The 23906-nt window shown below is 46.9% G+C and overlaps 1 protein-coding gene across 1 annotated transcript in view; it reads left to right on the top strand.

Moving 5' to 3' along the window:
* Nucleotides 1–8401, top strand: part of TRIP4 (thyroid hormone receptor interactor 4) — a 39754-nt gene extending 31353 nt beyond the window's left edge. The window contains exons 12-13 of the mRNA XM_083475801.1: nt 1608–1710; nt 7943–8401. Coding sequence (XP_083331927.1) covers nt 1608–1710; nt 7943–8010 — 171 coding nt within the window. The 3' untranslated portion in view covers nt 8011–8401. The remainder of the gene's footprint in view (nt 1–1607; nt 1711–7942) is intronic.
* The last annotated feature ends 15505 nt before the right edge of the window (nt 8402–23906 follow it).

Genomic DNA, 23906 nt, shown 5'->3' with positions numbered 1-23906 from the left:
CTTCTGTTAAGTACTTGGTATGCTAGAAAACATTTATGGGCTGGCCATTGGAGATCCTTTAATTCAAGGATGGGAAACTTGGAACCCACCGGCTTCAACCAGCATAGCCAGTCATCAGGGATGATGGGAGTTGTAATCCCCATCCCCATTTCAGTGGTCTGCATGTACTGAACAAGTCCTCAACCACTGAAATTGGACCTCTTTGTTGCCTTTAGCCAGCCAGCACCTTTTCTCTTGGGCATTTTTGCCACTCAGTCCTCATCACTCGGTCCCCGGTGATTCTCTGTGTTCATCTTTATTTAGCAGGTTTGCTTTGATCTAGCTCGCACATCAGTGTCCTTTGCTGTTTAGTCCTTAGGCCGACTCTGCTCATCATACTGTGGGAAAGGCCAGTTGTGAGGTCTGTCTAAGAGTCCATCCCTTTCTGGTCTCCCCTTGTGAGAAGTGAAAGTCAGATTTCTGAAAGCGTTACGTTCTGTACTGAGCGTGCCATTCCACGTCCCCCTTGGAGATCTGAAAGGAGCTTGCAGGGGCTGTTTGATCTGCTAATATTTCACGTGGCTGCATTTTATAGCGCAGTTGTATGTACTGATGGCTGAAAGACACTGTTCCTGGCAACCCTTCAATAACTGTTTTTAGATTATTATTTTTCTGGTAATTTTTAAATTATTGACATGTTGGCCACCCCAGACTCATTGAAGGGCAGGATGTAAATTAAATAAATAAATAAAGTAAATACTCTGAAGTTAAGTCCCTTTCAGCTCAATAAGGCTCACTCCTAGGATCACGGCCATAAATAGGGCATTCTGAAGGGCTGGCTTCTGCCACATCAAACTGCCCAGTCAAACAGAGCTATGCCTTCGTGTCACAGAATTGTAGGCAAACATTTTGTGATGAGAGAGTCCTAAGGGCATGTGAGAGTGAAGCTGGAAATGCAGAATAGCCAGGTAGCCTAAGGTGGTTATTTAACTGTGTTAAAATTCACAGCGTCTGACTTTCTAAAATTTTAAAATAAATGCCTAGCCCTCAGTGACCATTCTAATTCCTTTTGTGCTCATTCTATGATTCTGTGTCACTGACTAGGACACCGATAGGATTCCTACTGAGCAATTAGATGGAATTCCACCCGCAGGCTTTTTTTCCTGGTATCTTTGCATAAAATGGCTGGAGACTGCTGCTACTAAGACTTATGTTTTTTCTTTGCTTTTGCTGTTGAATGAAAGCTAAGAAACTTAAGGAATATTTAGGTTAGGGGCATGGAATCTCCCTGAGGGGGTCATGTCCCCTTATAGCAGCAGCCCTGTTATGTAAGATCTTTTAGAAGCTCTATTTTCAGGCATATAGTTCCTGTCTTAAGAAGTAGCTGCTTGAATTTGTCTGTATGCAGCGCAGGTCCGCTTACACCTGGGCTATTCTCTGAATAAACCTCAAGAGCTCTTAGGGCCAACGAGCTGCTCCCTGCAATTAAATTCCAAATTGTTCTATGCTGCTTCAAGCATATTTTTGCTGATCTGTGTAACTTTTAGACATTCAATTCTCTCTCTTTCTCTCTCTCATAATTCATTGCGGTGTTGCTAACCCATTTTGTGTGTTTTGTTCTTTTCTAGTATCCGCAGATGAGCCAGGAGTCAGCTTCTCCGTTTGTTTTCATCTGTTCTAATGCCCAGGAGATGATTTTGAAGTTTCCCATCAAAGGCAAACACAAAATCTGTAAGCCCTACTTCTCTATTCCACATTGCTGGGCATTGGGGAGGGGCGGGTGTAAGCTGGTTAACGCCCTGCTGGTGGTTCCCTTCTTTCAGGCTTTCCTGGCAGCAAATTATTGCATAAGGAGTGGTCGTTAGTAACATATATTTATTTTTATACTTATATCCTGCCCACTCTGGGCAGCTGAGTTTTAGCTGGCCTGGTTTTAGCTGTTAACAATATGAGTTCGATAAACCATAGTTTATTGGACAGAATGAGTCACGTGTTTTCCCTGCCCCTCCCCTCTTCTCCTTGAGCATCCTGCTTCAAATGGAGGCAGTGTTTAAATGAGCTTCCTTGTTCAGATGGCACAGGAAACTTTGGCTTAACAACCCACAATAGCCTGAGGGAAGCAGAGGGATCTATGGGGCATGTTTGGGCAATATTGGACCAAGATTGTTATGTCTGAACCAGGCCAATAGCTTCTCATAATGGGTTTAGTGAGCTGGTAGCTAATCTGCAAAGAACAATGGAGTGTTGTATATTTTGGCCTGAGGGCCTGGGCGGCATGTGTGTTGTGACTCAGGGCTTGGCATGTTTTCTAGCTCCTGGCCGTGTCAGGCTGAAAGGACTTTGCAATGGCTTTGGTTTTGTCTAAAGGAATGCCCTCCAACCACTAGCTATTACTACCCAATTTAGCTTCTTTTGATTCTGTACCTACAGCATCGTCTACCATTAAGGGCTGCCGCATATTTTTTCTTCTGCTTTCCGCTTTCCAAAGGACCCAGAGAGTTGTGATTAGGCGTAGAGAGAGATTATTTTAAGATTATAACATGTCGCAGGCTGGTCCCCTACCAGCACTGAGTGTGAGGAAAGGTGATGTGAATGTCAAAAGCTGGAGTAATTCTTTATCATTTTTAGTTGGTCCTAATAAATAGTGTCCTGGTTAGATTCCCCTGCAACCCCATGGACCAACCCAGCCCCTCCCCTGCCAATGTTAGTGTAATCCTTGAAAGCGTAGCTTAAAATCATTGCCATTCCCCACTGATGGTTAAACTGCTATTGTATCCCTGTAGTGTTTTGCCTCTTTCTCATTGTACATCCTTGGATATACAGAGTGTGAGCAAATTATTCACACTCCTGTGTTTACAGTAGAAACAGAGCTGAATATGTCTTTATGTGGGTTGGTTTCCTGGCTTATGCCACAGCATTGTTTCCCGCAAAGGGAGTGGGCCTCTTGCTGTTGGAACAGATTTGGCAGCTGTGGCTGCACAACCCTTAAGAGGGATGCACCTGGCAAGGAGGCTTACCTCAACGTATTTATTGGGGAGGGCTAGACGAGCTGGAATGGTGGTTTTTGGGAACTTACTTCCTGCAGGCACCAGGATTAAATGTTCAGAGCTTTTCAGTTTGGCTCTGATCATTTCAGGGCCTTGCCTGCCCTCCATCCCTGTGGATCCATCTGCATTCTAGAAAGGAGTTTGCTGTTGGAAGTCCTGCATGAATGGCATTAACCAAGAAGGCCAGTTTTGAAGGGTCCTTGGCAAAGTGCCCTCTCCTAATTTGGCTGGCTTCCATGGTAGGTGCTAGCAGTGCTCTAGATGAGTGTTTAAGCAGCTGGAAGCTGCTTTTTAAATTTCCCACAATGCCCCAGCATAGCATCACTCTGGGGCATTGTGGGAAATTATAATAACAGCTTCCAGGCACCCGGTGCTTTTCTTTTTTTAAGGGGGGGAGCATGTACAGGACAGATGCCAGTGGTTGGTCTTGCTTGGAGCCCTAGCAGCTGCCCAAGGATCTGTGTGCTGGCACCAGGCCTGTCCATCAAACCGGCTCCTTTTCTGCGGCTTGCAGTAGACAGCCAAGCATGAGGTTGGGATCCCCCACCCCCACTTCTGTGAAGCAGAATGTGCACTTCTGCTGCCAGTACAAACCCTTCTCAAGTATGTCACAGTCTGTCCTTTCCAAAGCGACAGTTTCCTGCTCGAGGAGGGATCAGCCTAACAGACTGGAAGGAGATTGCCCGTGCCAGAGGCTGCCTGAGTCCCCTGCTCTCTCATCACTTTCCCTAGGCTTTCTCCCTCTTGGGAGGTTAGGCAACAGGAAAGCTTGTTGTTTGCAGGGAGAGGGTGGTGGTGGTTGGTCATTCCAGGCCATTCAAGAATAGTTGGTGATAAGGCTATGGGACAGAGAATCCTGTAGCTGTTATCACAGCAATGCCCTGTTGTTTGTTTTACTGTGGCAGAGCTGCAGTAGGAAAGAGTTCAATTCTACTTGGATGTTAGCTCAAAAGTTGTTATTTGCATGGCATCCATTTGCCTAGTTGAATCATTCAGGCAACGTTAATGTTTCCTTGCTGCAGCATCCCTTGCCAGCCCGGTTCAGACAATGACTAACATTCACATCTTCTCACATTTGGATATGATCCATCAGTTCAAGTCCAAATGAAATTAGCAAGGATTGAACAAGAGCTTGTGAACAGGCTCTCACGCAGCTCCTGTTTATCTGAAACGGATTTGCAAAAGCTGCACACCCCACCCCACCCTGTCACTCACACCCGCACATTGTGTTTGCTCCTTTTAAGCAGATGGGTTTGCAAACATGTTCTGCTGTGCTGCTCGGTTGCTTGTGAAAGGTACGTTAGCCCCAAGTGGGACTGCAGGTGAACACATCACCTGGGATGGCATTTGAGGAAAGCGGCAGTGGGGAAATGCATTTGCAAATACGATTTCATGTATCTAAGTAAAGAGCATCCATCAAGAATTGCTATTGATGTGACTGGTTTGGTACTTCATGCCTAGGATCTGAGGTTCTCTGCCATAAAGCAGAGTTGTTGCTGAACGTCAAGCCAGGACCATAGGAAACAACCTTTATTTTTTGCCTCAGTATGAGTGTGCCTTGGAGGAAACCTTCATTTCTGTGAACAACATGGGCATGAAATGGTTGGTTGAGCATGAAGTAGCCATTATGTGCCATCCATAAAGATCTTTTTGTTGCCTGTGTTATAAAAGATGCAGGCACAATAGCAGACTTTTAAAGGGACTGGGGATGCTGCACGTTGAAAATCCTGAATGCTACAGATATTTGAACAGTGCATACTGGTGGGCTAGTGGGTGTCCCAAGGTGCAGTATTAGGATATTTCTTTGATTTTTGCTTTGACATGCAGATGTGCAGTACAATCCATTGATTTCCTGTGCCTGAGACACAGGTCTTTCATCCTTGGATATCTGTTGACCTTAACAGCTACCCATTTAAACTGGGGTTTGCCAGGCTTTTCCACACCCCAGCTATCAATCTTGGGACCAACTTAAATGTTCAGATTGGCTGTTTTGTGGAGGAAAATACTACTATGTTTCTGCATAAGTACGTCAAAGGAAAGGCCTTCCCTACTCAAACCTTTGTGTCCTTCCTCCACCCCAGGATACAGGGCTGGTTTTCTTTTCAGCTTAGAATTCTTGTTCTTAAGCTGCTTTGAGTGTTATTTTTTAATACAAAAATAAAAATGAATCTTGTGTTAAAAATCTAATCACACACCTTGGAATTTGAACAACCTCAAAATCAAGGGTCTGGCATGTGTTCCTTTACCATTTTGGATGTTAACTTTTTAACCGAGAAAGGCAGGTGAAGTTTGGTGGTGAGTGCAAGGAAACGTTAGGTCAGGGGTAGCGAACCTCCAGCCGGCAACTCCTTTTGCCTGATTGGAATCGCTTTGGCATCATTATGCATGGACTCGCTCTCCTTTTCCCACGCTCAGCTGAGCGGTGTCCTGAACAGTGTGAGCTATCAGTTTGTCTAGCTCAGCTTGTACAGTAGCATGTGCATGTCTGAGGGGTGCAGAGGCAGCTAATGAGTAACTGCTGGTTATGGATGAGTATGTCTCAAGTCAGCCGGTGCCCTGACCAAGCCGAGAGATCAATGCAAGCAGACTCCTCTTGACAAATGTTCCTGTCTAGAGCAATGGACGGCGAGCCAAGGGCAGCTGCTGCTTCAAACTGATTAAGGAGTACAAAATAGCATCAAACAAGAGGTGGCAGAGCGCATGCTTGAGCTGCAAAGACAAAGGATAGGGCTTGGGTGTAAAGGGCAGGGGCTTACTGATATGTCGCTGGGTCTCCCTCTCTCCTCCATCTTGTCCCCTCACTGTTAGAGTCAGTGACTCTGCAGTTGATCCAAGCCTGGCCAGGGAGCCCATATGAATTTGGAACTGGTTCCATCTTGGCAACAGAAGCTGAATTGATCTGCTGTGCAGAGCTGCATACGATGGCAGTGCCATCTTGCTAGCAGTGGGGAGAGAGGAATTGCTAATCCTGTTTTAGCCAGTAATACTATGGCTATTGATTCTGACAGCTCCGTCTGAGAGGATCTGAAGGGCTCAGGTGCTTCTTGGCTTGGGAGCCCTAATAGCTTGCGTTCACTATTCCCAGCAGTTCAAGGGCATGCCCCTGAGATGGTCTTGCTAGATTCCTATGCTCCTCTTGATCTCTCAGCCACCCACCACCTCCGCACTTCTAGTGCAAAGTGGGGAACTTCAGGCCCTAGGGGCCCATTTAAACCCTGCAGGGCTCTATTTCTGGCCTTTGGAACTCAGGCCACATCTCTCACTGGTCTTGCTTCATGCCGTCATAGAATCATAGAATTGTAGAGTTGAAAAGGACCCTGAGGATCATCTGGTCCAACCACCTGCTATGCTTGAATATGAAGCTGTCCCATACAGGGATTGAACCTTTCAACGTTGGTGTTATCAGCACAATGCTCTAACCAACTGAGCTATCCAGGCTGACCCAGTTGGAATGTGTCCTTGAACCCTGATTGGATGGAGAGAGGGATGAGAGTGTATGTAGATGCTATAGGCTACTGTGCAAAGGTAAAATTTGCAGGTGTTGTTTCCCCCACTTTTGCCTCTGGCGCCAACCAGCCATGGGCAGGGGCCCCTAGAAGGTTGCACAGAAGGGAATGCAGCCCTCAAGATGAAAAGGCCCCCATTCCTAGTCTAGTGATGGCACAGGGTACAGGCCTGATCGGAAAAGATGTTGCTGTGCCTCTCCTTCCCTCTACAGTTGCTTTGCCTTGCAGGTGTGGATCCTCATGGAAAGAGCAGCCACTACCGCATTTCGGAGTTGTAGGTTTCCATTGCTTTCTGCTTTCCATAGCTGGGATAGAGGTTTCATTGCTCTCTATTATAAGGGGGTTTCTTGACTGAAGTGCTCATGGTCTCTGAGATGGGACTATGCATCCAGGAACATGGATAAGTCTAACTAGGGTTCCCCCCCCCCTTAAGGTGATAACATTGCCTACACTTGATTCCCCACCCATAAACCAGCCTTGAGGGCCTCTCACTAAGGATAGAGCTTGAAAGCCTGCTCTGCTGCAACAGGCTCCTGTTGTATCCTAAGTGTTATCTGTGGTACAGAATTTCAGCAGCAGCAGCAGCGTTTTCACCCTGTTCCTCAGCCAACAAAAGCAAATTTCACTGGCAGGGTCTGTCTACCTGTCTAGTTTGTCTTCCTCCCTTCATCCACGGCTCTTACAGCCTTATGTGGCAGATTAGATTGTGGCTTTTCAAGAGCTTTCCAGTGAGCTTGGTTGCTGCACAATAACTCGAACCAGGGAGGTGACTTCAAAGCTGCCATTAATGTAAGTAGGTTCTCATGATTGGAGTTGCCAAGGGAAAGAAGATGAGATGGAATTGCAGGATCACAGCGCCTGGCATGCTGGGTTTTCAGGCTGTTACCTGTGCCCTTAACTAACAGGTGTTGAAGCCTTTTGTCCTGAGAATGGCCATGCCTGTTTCCAGGATGCTCTACTGCCCTCTCTCTGCTCGCGGCCCTGGATAAACTTGCCTGTCTTGCCCACGCCCGTCTTTCAAAATGTCTGGCAATTGTCCCTTAGCTTTCCCAGAGTGTACCAGCTGGCTTGTATCCTCCCCTCAAACAGAGATTGCTTTCCTCTTTGCAGCTGCGACAGCAGAGGAGGTGGTGGCAGCAGCGCTAGCCGCACTCCCCTCTCCAAGCCCCTGGATTTCTTTTTCTCTCCCCACCACTCGACACAATGCTTCACAGCTCCTTGCGTCACAGGGCAGCAGCGGTGGGGTTTGGAAATGCCTGGTTCCTGAAGCAGGAAAATTGGATGTGACAGCAGCACACTAACAGGGGGAGACCTTGTTGCCTTCAGCTGATTTACATTGCAAATAACCTTTAAAAACAAGTACTCATGAGACTCCTCCCCCCTCCTCCCCGCTTCTTTCCTTTTTTACAGGGAAGCTGGATTCGAAAATTCATCAGGGAGCCAAGAAGGGATTAATGAGGCAGAAAGCAGTGGTGTGAGCCGGAGGGCACAAACACCACCCACCCACCCCACTCCCAGGCAAGAGAAGAATGGATCTGAACCTGGCCACTGAGGCTGCTGGAGCGGAGGCCCCAGATACGTGAAGGGGGCATTCTGAAAATGCAGGCACTGACAAAGACGGATCCACCAGCAAAGGAGGGATTGCTGTTAGCTTGCATAAATATTAGCAGTCAAAGAGAGAAATTGGGTGCCGAGTTGTCTGTGGCCAAAGAGCACTGTGGGGAGCCCTGGAGGCGGAGGCCGGGATTATGGTCTAGCAGTATTTCTTTCGCCTTTGGCTGGCTTCAGGCCAAGCCAGAGGTGCTTTCGGAATTGGCCCTGTGCCAGAGCTTCAAATCATCACCCTATGCATTAAAGCTAAGCATCGTTTGGCTTTGTTTTCTTCTTGGCCTTGTTTCTTGCAGGGCACGGAACAGACGAGATCACTTTGCAGCGGGAGGGCTGGACCGTTAGAGCATCCTCCGGCTAACTGGCTTGGAGGAAGATGTGCTGTAGGTGCCTGAAGCACTGGCTTGGCATCAAGGCCTGCTGCAGTTATCTCTCGCGTGGGGCCAAAGGACTTGAGCTACGTTTCACCCTCTTATTAATTCCAAGCCTAAGGACAGGGCAAGGTGTCAGGGATGGAATGTAGTTGACTGCCAGCTCCTTGCTCTCTTGAGTTCTTGAACTAAACTGTCATCTTAAATCACCACTTCCGGTTTTTTATGTGAACGAACACACATAGACCACTAGCACTAGACAAGTAGACAGAGCTGAATAACTGGTCCCTTCTCATCTGGGTGCATAAGTTTTAATCCTACATATTGCTGCCTGAATAAAATGGATGCCCCCCCCCCCCGTTCTCTTTAATACTTTATATTTAGCAAAGTGCAGTTGTCCTTGCAAACTTGCTCTATCTCTGTTACGAATGGTTCTCTCTCCTGTGAATTGCCTCTATCTCGGCATTGTCTTCAGTGTCAAATGCTTGTATAGCCCAACATTTTTCTGCATGGATATTGCTACCATTGCTCTCCTAAACAGATAGCTGGCACTGACCAAGAGTGTAATTTTTGGTACTTTTGGCTTGCAACAAAGGCTATTATGCCAGCCGTTCTGGTAAAGTGTGCAGAGCTGGCCTTTGTTCCTATCATAGCCATGTGGCTGGCTGGTCTTATATCTGGGCACTTGGTTCTTCGCCTGCGTACCCTTACGGTGCCTCTGTTCCTGCTACTCTTAAAGCCAGGGTGGGAAACTCTTCCTGGCCTCCCCATGTTTTCTCGAAGCCACACTCGCCTACCCCCACCTCCCACTTGCCTTCATATGCAACATCACATGTGGGGCAGGTAGCAATACAGCTGGATCCTGCAGTTGGACATCAGGGTTGAGCCCCCTGAATATCAGCTGATAGGCAGGGAGTTTGGCCCTGCTTGGGTTTGTGTGTGCCAGCAGGTAAGCCTGAGAGAAAGGACATAGCTCAGTGGTAGAGCACATGCTTTGTGTTCAGAAAGCCCCAGGTCCAATCCTCTGCATCTTTATGTAGGGCTGGGAGGGACCCCTCAGTTTGAAACAGGAGCGCCTCTACCAGTCAGTGTTGTCTGTACTCAGCCAGATGGAGCAATGGTCTGACCTCGGTATGAGGCAAGCAACTAATAGTGCTGTGTTCTCACTGTGCTATATAGCACTCCAATTGATTTCTCTTTACCTCCTCCTGCTAGCTGCCGCCTTGGCATCTGTAAGCTCACTACACTGTGAGAGCCAAAATTTGCCTCCACAAAGGACTGTTAAAGTCACCCATTCCAATCTTCTCAGCTCAGCATTTCTGCCAAGGATCCGTTTGGAGAACTTATCCCGTCTTCTGCTTCCAAGTTGTCACATGTCTTTTCGCCTCCTCTTTGTCCATCCTCTTACAGTCATCTTGTTTTCAACCAAATATCTATAAGGCCCTCTTAGCAGCACTCCTCCCACCAACGTTTCTCCTTCCTCAAAGCTCCTGTTTGGCTTCTGGTGTCTTGCCCTGCAGTGCAAATCTTGACTTCCACCTGCTGAGCAGGTGTGGGCTAGAGCCATAAATGTCTGGAAATCCCCTGTGTGGGTGCATGCACTGTTGATACATGCAGAAATGTGTAGCCTTTTGTGCTAGTGAGACGGCCTAGCAGCAAAATGCTCCTGCTAAGAGCCTTCAGGGCAGATGGGAAACTGCCTAGAACAAAGCATGATCTAGCACCTCCTTTTAGCAAAGGAGTGGATTGCTTCTCTCTCCCTCTCCCCCCCCCTCTCTCTCTCTGTGTGTAAAAGGTATTCTTTAACAGTTCGATTTCACTGCTGAATGATTCAGTCCTTGAGCAAGTGTGTAAAAAAGAAGCAGCAGCAAAAACTCAAGTGTTTTTCATGAACATGTGCACCCATACACAAGCTGAGACTGAATTGTTTTTATTTAATGTCTACCCCACTTTTCTGTATAAAATGACCAAAACTGCTTAGTGCTGAAAAGGCAGTGCTAACAGGCAGCATTTTAAAAGCTAAAGCAAGAGACTAAAACAACCATTTTAAACACCAACTGAAATAAAAAGGTCTTCAGCAGCAGTCCAAAACTGGAAAGAGAACTCAGTGGATCTCTACTGTGACAGTTTTCTATGATCTTGGTGCCAGCACTGAGAAGGCCCCGTCTCGTACCCCTCCATCCAATCTCATGTATGGATGCTACAAGGAGCTGCGTCAGCTCCTACATGAGTCCTCCATGGCAGGTCCCAAATCTTATTGGGCTTGTAGGGACAGCTGCAGATGAGGGTTGGCCCACCCATATGAGGCAAGGTGAGGAGACCACATCCACAGGGGCAGCAGATCCTGATACAGATATTTGTTCCCCCCTTGCTACTGATGTGCATCTTCATACTTCTTCCCTGGCCTGGCAGTGTGTGTGTGTGGCATCATTTTGGCTCTGCTGGAAATAGAATCTCTTTGGGAACCACATGGTTGGGATTCCTCTTTGCATTCTACCTCAAAGTTTCCTCCACCCCTTTCTCTGTCATATCACAGCCCAGCTGTACAGATCCTTCAAAGAACTAGGCTGACAAATCTTCACTCACAGGCAAATGAAGTACATAAAAAGTGAGGGGGAAACAAGGTGAGGTGGGAATCTATCTGATCTTCCCTTCACTCCAGCACCACAACCACTTTGACAGAAATGTCCCTCTGACAAAGTCAGTGCAAGAGGCACACACACACTGCTAGCCTTGAGGGCTTGTCTCTTGGAAGGCAACATATCAGCTCTGTTCACCAGGAACGTCTATCTGAGTGCAGTGCTTGGAGCCAGGAAACGAGTCAAAGGAGGAATCTGACCCTTTCTGGAGATGACTGGTGATAGATACATGTGCATTGCACTTCTTGTTTTGGGATTTTCATTTCCCCCCCCCCCCTTTCTTTCAGAGCTTTGATGAATCACTGTGAAATCATCTTCTTTCTAACAAGCCCTCCCCACCTCACATGCTGCAACCCTCGTACATATCCCTCCTTGCATAGCATAAATACTGTATTTATTTAATGTGTTCATATCCCTACCTTTTTCTCCAAGGAGCACATGGTTCTACCTTTCCTCAATTAACACAACCAACAACACTGTAAGGTAGATTAGGCTTAGAGGCAGTGACTAGCCTTAGGTTACCCATTGAAATTCATAGCCAAACTTGATCTCTCGGGTCCTAGTTTGACACTAACCACTACACCACACTAGCTTTCTTTGGTTTAGTTTAGTTAGACATCAGACCCAGGGGTGGGGAATTTTTTTCAGCTGAAAGACTGTGTTCTGGGCAGCTTCACAGGGGTGAGCAGAGACAGGGATGGAGCAATTAATTCACCCTTGTACAGCAGGCTAATTTCTACACACACACACACCTTTCTGTCCTCCATCTAGGCAAGCAAGTATTCAAGATTCCTTTCCAGGTAAGCAAAAGCACTCAAGGAAGATGTGATGCAAGGGCAGTGAGTGGTACAGCCTGGAAGGAGAGAGTGTATCTGTGCAGAGACAGTGGCCTGAGAAAGGGGAGGAGGGCAACCAAAAATGGTCAAAGGCCTGGAAACAATGCCTTATGAGGAACGGCTAAGGGAGCTGGGCATGTTTAGCCTGGAGAAGAGGAGGTTAAGGGGTGATATGATAGCCATGTTCAAATATATAAAAGGATGTCACATAGAGGAGGGAGAAAGGTTGTTTTCTGCTGCTCCAGAGAAGCGGACACGGAGCAATGGATCCAAACTACAAGAAAGAAGATTCCACCTAAACATTAGGAAGAACTTCCTGACAGTAAGAGCTGTTCAACAGTGGAATTTGCTGCCAAGGAGTGTGGTGGAGTCTCCTGCTTTGGAGATCTTTAAGCAGAGGCTTGACAACCATATGTCAGGAGTGCTCTGATGGTGTTTCCTGCTTGGCAGGGGGTTGGACTCGATGGCCCTTGTGGTCTCTTCCAACTCTATGATTCTAGATGTGCTGCAGTATAATCAGCCTCTTGGTTGCAGGTTTTGCCTTGTTTCTTGGCTTTTTCCCAAATAGTGCTTTTCCCAGAGACAAGTCAGGACACCAGTGATCTGATGACCTCAGATTTAAGAGGGAACAGCTAGAGATGGAATGCCCAAATGCACAGTCTCCAGTACCCTCAATTGTAAATTACTTTTGAGATGATCCCTTGTGTCAGCTGCTCCTTCCTGCAGTGAACTAGCCATCTCATGTTAATTTGGAACTTTATGCATCCTACCCACTATACCTCAGTTGGCATGCGATGCCAAACCATGGTCTGGCATTACATGAGCATGCCTTGCGCCTGAAGAACCCTTGCTCCTCTCACCTGCTATGATTCTGTCCCCGTTTCAGGGTAAACCAGAGTTTCCCATCACACCTGAACTGGTAAACTATGGTTGTGCTTCACATCCAATACGTGAATTGGGGCCCTTGATTCAGTTATGCTTCTGAACTTTGGCTTGGGGGACAAACCATTGTTTTCTGATTTGGTGATTGTGAAAAACTCTGGTTTTGTTGTGAAGCAGGAAGGAAGGATGCCAGCAGGGAGAGGAAGCACACAATCCCAAGGCTTGTTTGTGTAATGCTGAAACATGGCTTGGTGTCATATGTGACCTGAGCTAATCATGCAGTATTACTGAGATGTTGGTGGAGAAAATTGGTATTTGGGTACAGTTTCAGTTGTAGCAGAAAACGCGTGCATCTGTGTGCTTAGAAGCTCCATATCAGGATCAAAATCTATTTGGCAGTTGAAGGCTGTTTCAGACTATCAAGAAAGACAGAAAGAATCACAAAGGAGGTGCCAGAAGGAGAAAAGCCATCTCACAAAATGTTTCCAGGGAAAACAGTCTGCTTGGATTCTCTAGGACTTAAATTACAGCATGGAACTCCAGACAACAGGGTTGCGTTGTATATTTTTTAAACTAGCAAAGAAGAACAGGAGCCAGAGCAGGAGCTCATTCTCTTGCACTGTTAACATCTTCAGAAACAGAATTCCTGAGAATGGAAAATAGATTTACTGCAATGATAAATGGATAAAGCCCCATGGGCAGAATAAATTCCTTAGCAAAGTATTTTCACAGCTGGGAACTGAAACATAGGTATCTCTGCCTATCTTTCCATGGTGGGGATCAGGAGACGGACTACATAATATATAATGGTTTGAAAGGCCAGCCTAATCAAGAGAAGGAGAATCAAAAGGGTTCCAAAACAGCCAGGAAAATACATTTATTATTAGTTTAGTACCTTTTATAGGCAATATTCTAAGTTTTAAGCTATAGGATTGCCTATTATGGTGTTGTGGCCCATCCTCTTTCCTGAATGTGATGAAAGTGGCCTGAGTTCATGAGCTTCCTCTGAAACCCAGCCAAACCCCTGATGGGGTTGGCAGACTGTGGTCAGTCAGCCTTGGCTTTTCAACCAGCTGTTGAACTGGCTGCTAGCATCCATGCCTTGGTGGGTCAAAGAGAAGTCCTACCTCCACTGTCGTAGGCAGTTGTTGACATCTGTCTGTCTCAATAAACAATGGAATGTGCCTCCAAGAGTGAAGTCAAACCACTGAGTTAGCAGCACCAAAGTGACCTCCCAGGACGCAAACCTGGACTTTGTGTGTATGAAGGTCCTGGGCTACCCAGACAACAAGACCACCCCCCTCAGCCTCACTGATGTGGTCCAAAGGAAAGTAGACCAATACGTTCGGCACCAGCTTGGCTGCAGGAGCTGCTGGAAGGAGGTGTACCAGGTGCCATCCAAACGTCTTAGGGACACCACTCTGGATTTGTGTAGGGTTTGCTCCTTAGCTTTTTCTTCTTCTGAATATATCCTGCAAGGCAGTGGAGGTTTGGGATCAGAGTTTTCCTTCTCCTAGATGGGCTGCCTTCCCAGGTAGATCCACCCCTTACTTTCACCCACAGCATGTGCAGAAACCGCCTTCTGGACCATTTGACCCACTGTTGGTCTTGTCTGCTCAATCCACTGCAGCCTGTCTTCTCCCTAACTCTCTGATGTTTTGAGACCCATCAGTTACCTTCACCTGGTTTAGCCAGCCTGTCAAAGCCATTTCCTGGAGTGTGGACACTGTAGCACGCTGACAGCTGGGAGCCACAGGTGAGAGCTATATGATAGGTGGGGACCAAAGGTGGACAAGCTACCCCAGAAAGTAGTCCCCCACCAAAGATACTACCCCTCCCCTAACACCCCACACACCTCAATGTCATAGGCAGTATGCCCCTGAATACCAGTTTGTGGGCATCACAAGCAGGGAGGGTGCTGTTGTCCTCAGATCCCGTTTCTATGCATCCCATGGGTATCTGGTTGGTTACTGGGAGAACAGAATGCTGGACTAGACAGGCCATTGGCCTAATCCAGTAAGTCATTCTTATGTACTTAAACACCTCCACATAGATCACTACAACCAAGGATGTTCTACTGAAATATGTAGGCCTGTATGCGTGCCCAGCCCTTTGCATAAGGTAAAGGTAAAGGGATCCCTGACCATTAGGTCCAGTCATGACCGACTCTGGGGTTGTGCTGCTCATCTCGCTTTATTGGCCGAGGGAGCCGGCGTGCAGCTTCCGGGTCATGTGGCCAGCATGACTAAGCCGCTTCTGGCGAACCAGAGCAGTGCACGGAAACGCCGTTTACCTTCCCACCGGAGCAGTACCTATATATCTACTTGCACTTTGACGTGCTTTCGAACTGCTAGGTGGGCAGGAGCAGGGACCAAGAAATGCGAGCTCACCCCGTTGCGGGGATTCGAACCGCCGACCTTCTGATCGGCAAGTCCTAGGCTCTGTGGTTTAACCTACAGCGCCACCCACGTCCCTTTGCATACCATGGTTTTAATACACTGACATTTTAGGCAACTGCACGAACCTCTCCTGTCTTGTCTTCCTCGCTTCTCCCTGCTACAACCACTTCCTTGTCTGCACATAAATAGATAGGTTTCCCCACCCTTTCAGCTTCTTTGATCTTGTTCCTTATCTTTCTCATTATCAACAGGAAAGCAAAAGGACGGATTTTAAATAGTTCTGCAGAAGCTCGGGATTGAAACAACAGGGACATAATCTAATTATGATGAGCTTCTTTTCATCCCAGCGGTTTCTTGCCGTCCACAGAACCAACATGTCTGTACTGCGGACACATATTTATTTGCTTATTAATTTGTCTCAATTCTGTAATGAGGGGAAAGAGATTATAAATTGTTATTAGTAATAGTGGTTTTTTTTAAATACTAATCTACTGATAAGGGGGAAAAGCAAATAAGGTATGCTGCACTGCCATTTATTTTTATCCCGCCTTTTCTCCAATTATCTCAAGGAACATATAAGGTCCCCTCTCACTTTATCCACAGAACACCCCTGTGAAGTAGGTTAGGCTGAGACATTGTGATTGACCCAAGGTCACCCAGTGAGACTTATGGCTGAGGGGGGTTAGAGCAGGCTTCCTCAGCCTCAGCCCTCCAGATGTTTGAGACTACAATTCCCATAATCCCTGACCACTGGTCCTGTTAGCTAGGGATCATGCCTCCAGATGTTTCTGGCCTACAACTCCCATGATCCCTAGCTAGCAGGACCAGTGGTCAGGGATGATGGGAATTGTAGTCTCAGACATCTGGAGGGTTGAGGCTGAGGAAGCCTGGATTAGAGCCTGGGACTCCCTGTTCATAGTTCAACACTCTAACCACTACACTACACTGGCTATTGCCTTCCCAACACTTTATCTAGAGATAATAATACCGTTGTGCAGCGATACATGTCTGGTTTTGCTTGTTGGTGTGTCTTCCCAAGGAGTCCCCTAGTTACACTGGTCTACATCTAGCTAGACCAGCGAGAGGAAAGGAAGGAAGGGGTGAGGAAGAAGAGTTTGCTCCCTCCCCCTTCTCTCTATTGTTGCTCCTGCCAAGCTGGGCTCCTCGTCAGCTGCACCAACAGTGGCACAACTGCCATTTTGGGCCAGCCCAGCTCGGATATGGGAACAAAGGTGCCCGTTTGAAGTCCAAATGGGACAAGGAATACTTTTGTCCAAGAATGGGGCAATTTCGTTTTTCTAGGGACGGGTGGCAACCCTTTGCAGGTGTGATGGGAAAGACCTTTGTCCAATATCCTGGAAATCCACTGCCTGTCCAAGAAGGCAATAGTGGGTCAGATGGGCGAATAGTCTGACCAGGCATTGGGCAGCTTCCCTCTGCACCTGCTAGCTCACGTATCCACCTGTGATACTGGCTACAAGAGAGACACAGACTTACTGCAGTCTGGAATGTAAAGAGCTGATCTGCCAATAAATTACTGCTTGACAATTCCTGCTGTGCGCCATGCCGCAGGTGATTGTTCTGCACTAGAATCTGGCTGTGATCCCTCTAGGCCACTTCACACTGATGCCTGCTCTTGACAGCTAGCAATTGTTTCCCTCTGAAATGTCCCAAGTGCACTTTGTGCAGAGCCAGTCATTGTTCACTTCCCCCACCCATGCCGCTGGGAAACTCAAACCTGCCTGCCTTTTCTTACAAAGGACTAGGAGCCCAGGAAGCACAGCTACCTGGTGAAGGAAGAGGAATACCTTGGGGGGGGTGAGAAGGTGATCCTTAAATCTTTGGATGGGGGAACCCGCAAACCTCCCGCTATTATTGGACTCCAACTCCTACCAATCCCATCTGGCATGGCCAATGGTTGGGACGCGGGTGGCGCTGTGGGTTAAACCACAGAGCCTAGGACTTGCCGATCAGAAGGTCGGCAGTTTGAATCCCCGCGACGGGGTGAGCTCCCGTTGCTCAGTCCCTGCTCCTGCCAACCTAGCAGTTCGAAAGAATGCCAAAGTGCAAGTAGATAAAGAGGTACCACTCCAGCGGGAAGGTAAACAGCATTTCCGTGTGCTGCTCTGGTTCGCCAGAAGCGGCTTAGTCATGCTGGCTACATGACCCGGAAGCTGTACGCCAGCTCCCTCGGCCAATAAAGCGAGATGAGCGCCGCAACCCCAGAGTCGGTCACGACTGGACCTAATGGTCAAGGGTCCCTTTACCTTTATGGCCAATGTTCAGGGATGATGGGAGCTGTAGTCCAGCAACATCTGGAGGGCCACAGGTCCCCATCCCTTCTTAAAGCAATATATGCACACTTTGGGTGGCATGCAATACCGAAAACCAGCCATTCCTTAATTGGATTGCTGCCTGAGGCTCCTTTGGGAGAAAGGGCAGGAAATAAATTTAATTAATTAAATCAATAAATAACTGCTGTTTCTCACACAGCTGCTCGACTCTAACAGCCCATCTGCACTGTCAGACCATTTTAAACAGTCATGGCTTCCTCCAAATAATTATGGGAACCGTTGTCTGTTAAGAGGAGACACCTAATATCAGACAGCTGCCACTCTCAGAATGCCTGGGAAGAGGGGCTTATTGTTAAACCACACAGATCATTGTAGATCTGTGAGGGGAATAGGGATCTTCCAATAACTTTCCTCATCCTTAGCAAACTACAATTCCCAGGATTCCTTGTGGGAAGCCATGACAGTTTAAAGTGGTAAGATATTGCTTTAAATGCATAGTGCAAATGGGTCCTAATACTGATGTTAAAAGTCATATTGGACTTGCTGCCTGAAGCAGGTCTCCATTCTGAATATCTGACGGAGAGAGAGCAAAACTGAAATTCCTTGAGTAAAACCCACAAATGTGTGAGAAATAGGCAGAGAGTCTCATCCAGGGAAGATGGTGGAGGAGAAAAACCCTGTAACTCTTTATCACACTTGAGAGCCAGTGTGGTGTAGTGGTTATGAGCGGTAGTCTCGTAATCTGGGGAAGCGGGTTCGCGCCCCCGCTCCTCCACATGCAGCTGCTGGGTGACCTTGGGCCAGTCATACTTCTCTGAAGTCTCTCAGCCCCACTCACCTCACAGAGTGTTTGTTGTGGGGGAGGAAGGGAAAGGAGAATGTTAGCCGCTTTGAGACTCTTTCAGGTAGTGATAAAGCGGGATATCAAATCCAAACTCTTCTTCCAGATTACTGGCCTCTTAATATCCCCCCCCCCCCGCAAAGAGCTACCTAAAGTCCCTCAAATGTAATAGGAGGTTCCTCCTATATAGGATTTTAGATTATAGGAGGTTCCTTAAGTTCTTCAAAGACTGTAGGAGTCTAGACAGATCAAATGATAGGATATATGCTGGACTAGATAACCCTATGTATTTCTCACAGTGATCTACTAGATTCCCCCAGTAAGACATGAGCATAACAGCCTTCTCTGGCTGTCCTTCCCCAGCAGCTGGTATTTGGAGACAGAATGCTAGCTAAAATTCCTTAAAGATTATAGGAGATGAAGTTCATAACTTTTGAGTGTTCTTGCTCTCTTTCCTTTATTTGCCCTGAAGGAAAACTGAATCTCTTCCAGACTCTGCCAGTCAATACGGTAAGGCCAGGTCTATTAAGTGACCTTCACAGCCATTTTTCTTCCATTTGAAGTGTCTTAGGTCTTACACAGAATTGGGGGGTGGGGGGGGGTGGAATCTGTTTAGCCACTCCTGGCGAATTGGTGAGTTAGGTATGAGAGAGTAAAGAGAGAAGAATGCCGGAAGGGGAGTGCCTACAAATATTCACTCACATGGTAACTACCAGGGCAGAAGCTGTAACGGAGAAACAGGGCTGTGTTTATTTAAGTCTGCTTAAGTCTATGTGTGCGTGCACACACATACAGATTGGATGCTCCCTTCAGTGCCTGCTTCCATTCGTTCAGGTTTTATATAGTAATACAGGTATAGGAAACTGCCTTGTATTGAATCAGGCCCTTGATCCATCCGGCTCATTGTTGTCTACACTGACTAGCAGTGCCTCTCCAGGGTTTTGGACACGGTCACTCCCACAGTCCCACCTCTACCTGGAGATGCTGAAGATTGCACCTGGGATCTTCAGCCTGCATAGCTCTACCAACGAGCCATAGCCCCATAGGTTGCATTTCGGCAACCCATTTCACGGCTTCCACGCACCCAGTGCAGTAGACTAGTTGCTACACACACTTTCACCCCTTTGTCCTCATTCCAGGCAAGCAAGGGTCACTATCAGAGTTCAAGGACACATTCAAGCTTGGCAACAAACAAACAAAAACACTACTTAAGCTTCAGGTTATGAAATGGGGCATGTCCTGGGCAGAAGGGGAGGATGTGGTATGGGGTAGAGTCCTGAGGGCCATTTAAGATGCATAGAGGGCCACATTTGGCCCCTGAAGTTCCATGCTCCTGGCTTGAGGGCATTATGGAAATTTAAAATGGTGGCTCCCAGACCCAGCACTAAAGGAAAACGAGTTGTGCCCAAACACTTTGTTTCAATAAAGGTCCAGAAAGTCTAGTTTAATACAATGATGAAAAACTATTAAGAGCTACCATTTTATATCTAATACAATCTGCTTGCTCACCGCGTTATCCAACAGGTCTTTCAGCACTTTTATAGAATGCTACCTGCTTATTTGCCACCTGATCCAATAGTCTATTATATAATTGGGAGTCAATTTCTAGTGTTGAAGGACTATTAACGGAGTGGCAACTGCAACTCTCCAGAACATTAGCATGATTTGACCCGGATCTTGTGAACGTATCCCAGAATTGCAGGTGTCACTTTGGAAAAGTTAGAGAGGCTTATTCTATCTATTGTCCCCTCCCCAGCAGCAGAATAAATGATTGAACAACCCCACAGGAAATGTGACAGTCTGGACCCTTCCATTTTATAATACTAGACTGTATGAAGATGCTTGAAGCAAAAAGACTAACTCAATTTCAACAAATGTATATTACAATACTGAAAACAAAAACTTTTTTTTTTAAAGGATGGAACAAATTTTTAGGATCTTGAACATACCCTTTTCTCTGCCTGCCAAGTGTAATCATAGAAAGTGTACCTCTTTGGCCATAGGCCAGCTGCCACCGAGTGCATCTCAGTTCTGCAAATTGTCTGTATCCTTATGGTTTTCATTGCTGCTAATGGTGTACAAATTGCGAAAGAATCAGTTTCATTCCAAGCTGCAGCTGGCAGTATGAAAAGGCTTTTGGTTTTTGCAGGGAGGCCCAATGAGGGTGCAGCCTCACTTACCTGGGAGTAAGTCCCATTCAACTCAGTGAGACTTACACCTGCATTTACAGGATTGTGCTGTTAAGTCCTAAAGAGGAAATATACTATTGGTTGTGTATATTGTAGAAACCAAAACTGCACTGCTTGATGCTTTGACTGCCAGCCTAGTTTGGAACATCCAAAACAGGCCTGGAGAGGCTTTGACTCAAACAGCTGCAACAAGCCAAGAGAGCCTATTTTGTGGAACTAGACATATTCTGAATAGCTCTCCCAACAGCTGTGAATGAGATAATGTACTGCAACCTGAAGCCAAGCCAAGCCAGGCCTAATCTGTAGAAGTCTGATGAAGTTCTTGAAAGGCAATAAATCTCCCCTGGTTACAAAGATGCATGTGGCTGTGGGTCAGACGGCCTGCGCTATTCCCCTCACAGGCGTAAGCAGTTTTATTTATTGCATAACTGGACAGAACAATCTAATCAGCAATCAGTCTTGTAAATCATGACACAGTGTGGAGATGGTGAGCTCTCAGCTAGGCACTGCTTACAGCTGAGTAAGGAAAGCAGATCATTCCCCCGCTGCCTCCTTTTTCTTCCTTCTTTCCCCAATTCCAGTGCCAAGTCTAGAGCAGAGAGCATAAATGCAATGAGCCGCGCAAGTTGCAGTGTAACATGACATACCTTTTCTGCAGTCACCACAAGATTACACTCTGCTCCTTCTAGGGGAAGAGAGGACATGTCTCTTGTCAAGCTTCCATTTAATAGGGTGTGTGCTGAAGAAGGTTGTAGTAATTGCTAATTATAGTTAAATGTTGTCTCCAGTTATTATATGTTAGAATTATGACTCCACCCTTTAGTTTGCTACTGTGGTCAGTATCATTTTCACTAAACAATAAATAATCAATAAACAGCTCCCTGTTCTGGGCCTATAATGTGTGTAACCTTGCCTAATATTAATTCAGCAGTGGTGACTAGAAAAATCTTATTGTGTCGGTTTATGGGGAAATCGAGAAAATTTAATCCAGAAACAGAAGAAGGGCATCAATATGTAGAAAGACTAGGCCCTCCAATCACTCCCTCTAATAGTGAACTCTGATGGTGAGTGTTAACAGGACTGGACCCAAAACAAAACACAAGAACATAAGAAGATGCCTTGAAGATGCCTGTTTAGGGAAGTTTTTTAAATGTTTAATGCTGTAAAGGTAAAGGTAAAGGGACCCCTAACCATTAGGTCCAGTTGTGACCGACTCTGGGGTTGCGGCGTTCATCTCACTTTATTGGCCGAGGGAGCCAGCGTACAGTTTCCAGGTCATGTGGCCAGCATGACTAAGCAGCTTCTGGCAAACCAGAGCAGCGCATGGAAACGCCATTTACCTTCCTGCCGGAGTGGTACCTATTTATCTACTTGCACTTTGACGTGCTTTCGAACTGCTAGGTTGGCAGGAGCTGGGACCGAGCAACAGGAGCTCACCCTGTCGTGGAGATTCGAACTGCCGACCTTCTGATCGGCAAGTCCTAGGCTCTGTTTTTTAACCTACAGCACCACCCGTGTCCCTGTTTAATGCTGTATTGTGCTTTTAATATTTGGTTGGAAGCCGCCCAGAGTGGCTGGGGAAACCCAGCCAGATGGGGGAGCTATAAATAATAAATTGTTGTTGTTGTTGTTGTTGTTGTTGTTGTAGTAGTAGTAGTAGTACTGGGGGCAGACCAATGGTCCATCATTTCAGGACTGTTGGCATTGTCTGGCTGTCCAGGGTTTCAGCCAGGAGTCTCTATCAGAGATGCCAGGGACTGTAACACCCTGGGACCTTTTGCAAGTAAGATAGATGCTGTACACATGAGGTACCCTTCCCCTGAGATATGAGGGCTGCTGAGAAACAAGAGTGGGGAGTGACAGCATGCTCAGTAGAACCATGATGTTTGCAGAAGTACAACACAATTTTGAAAACACACAGGGGTTAAATAAAAGCCTAAGGAGGACTGAGTATGGAGGATTGAGCAAGGAGGAGTGTAGCCATGGAATTGCTGGTTGTTGTCAGGGAAAGAAAGGAGGAGGGGTGGAATGTTCTGCTTGAACTCCTCACAAAGGTTATGATGCCCAGAAGAAGAGCGTTTCTGGCTAAAGAGACACTCCTGTAAGGGTGTGAAGGTACTCTGCAGCTTATTGCAGCAGGTGCCACTTCTGAGTCACTTCCAATAAAATATGGTTAGACTCTGGCTTGCTCTACACACAGTAAAGAGTAACTGAGCTGTGGACTGCAGCTGAAGAACGTTGTGTCCTCTCACTTCAAAAGCCCCTGCCTGTGGAAAACTAGCTTCCAAGTTCAGAGTTATTCAGGCCTTCACCATATACTCAAGGTCAACAGCTGTCCTTGGGTTAATCCCAAAGAATTATCTTTTTCTTGTTTCACAGTCAGGATAATAATTAGAGTATGCTGTATTTTTATTAGGATAGTTGCAACACTGGGCTGATTAATTGATTAGATGGGCTGAAAAAGCTTTTAATCAGCTAAAAAGGTGCTCCCAATTCATTGAGCAACATATTCACCAGAGATGCAGTGAAGTCCTAAGTCACTCCTACTATCTTCATTGGGTCTTATTCTCTATAGCAAGTGGGCTTTTGGGCTACGAGTGAGGATTCTCCTTCATCTTGTTCAGGGGTGGGGAGCCTCTGGTTCTCCTGGTGTTAGAATCATAGAATTGTAGAGTTGGAAAGGACCATCTAGCTTGCAGTGCAGGCATCTTTTGCCCAACAGGGGTCATGAACTCAAGACTCTGAGATTAAGAGTCTCAGGCTCTACCAACTCCTGGTTTTCAGGTGTAAAAATGGTGTCAGGGAAATGTCAGGGAAAACCTGGATGCATGGCAGTGTGATGGGAAAAATTATGGGGTCTTCCTTAAAAAGCTCAACAACTTTGCAGACGTCACTTGTTGAGATATGGCAACCCTTACCACTGCCGCCACCACACTACAACGTCTGTAATCTCTGACCACCGGCCATGCCTTCTGCAGCAGAGGGGATTTGTAGTCCAGCAACACCTGGAGGGTCGCGGGCAGCCCTCCTTGATCCAGTCCGCCTCGTCACGTAAGGCTGCACAGCCGATGCGCGCTTACTCGAGAGTAACCAGCCTTGCACTCAGCAGGGGCAAACTCTGAGCGTCCTTGCCTTGAACTGGTTTTTTTTGTTGTTGTTGCAAAACTGGATCATTTGAAATTAAGGGGCCCGCGCAGCCCGCTAGAAACTCGCTTTGGAGCCTTCTGGAGTTGCGGATTATCCCCGCTTCCCTTCCTCTTCCTCGCGCAGGAACTTTTCCTTCCGGAGGGTTGCCACCCCTTCCCTTAGCTCCGC

Source organism: Podarcis liolepis (genome assembly GCF_965112155.1).
Source record: "Podarcis liolepis genome assembly, chromosome: 14".
Lineage (NCBI taxonomy): Eukaryota > Metazoa > Chordata > Lepidosauria > Squamata > Lacertidae > Podarcis > Podarcis liolepis.
This window is presented reverse-complemented; position numbering and strand designations above follow the sequence as displayed.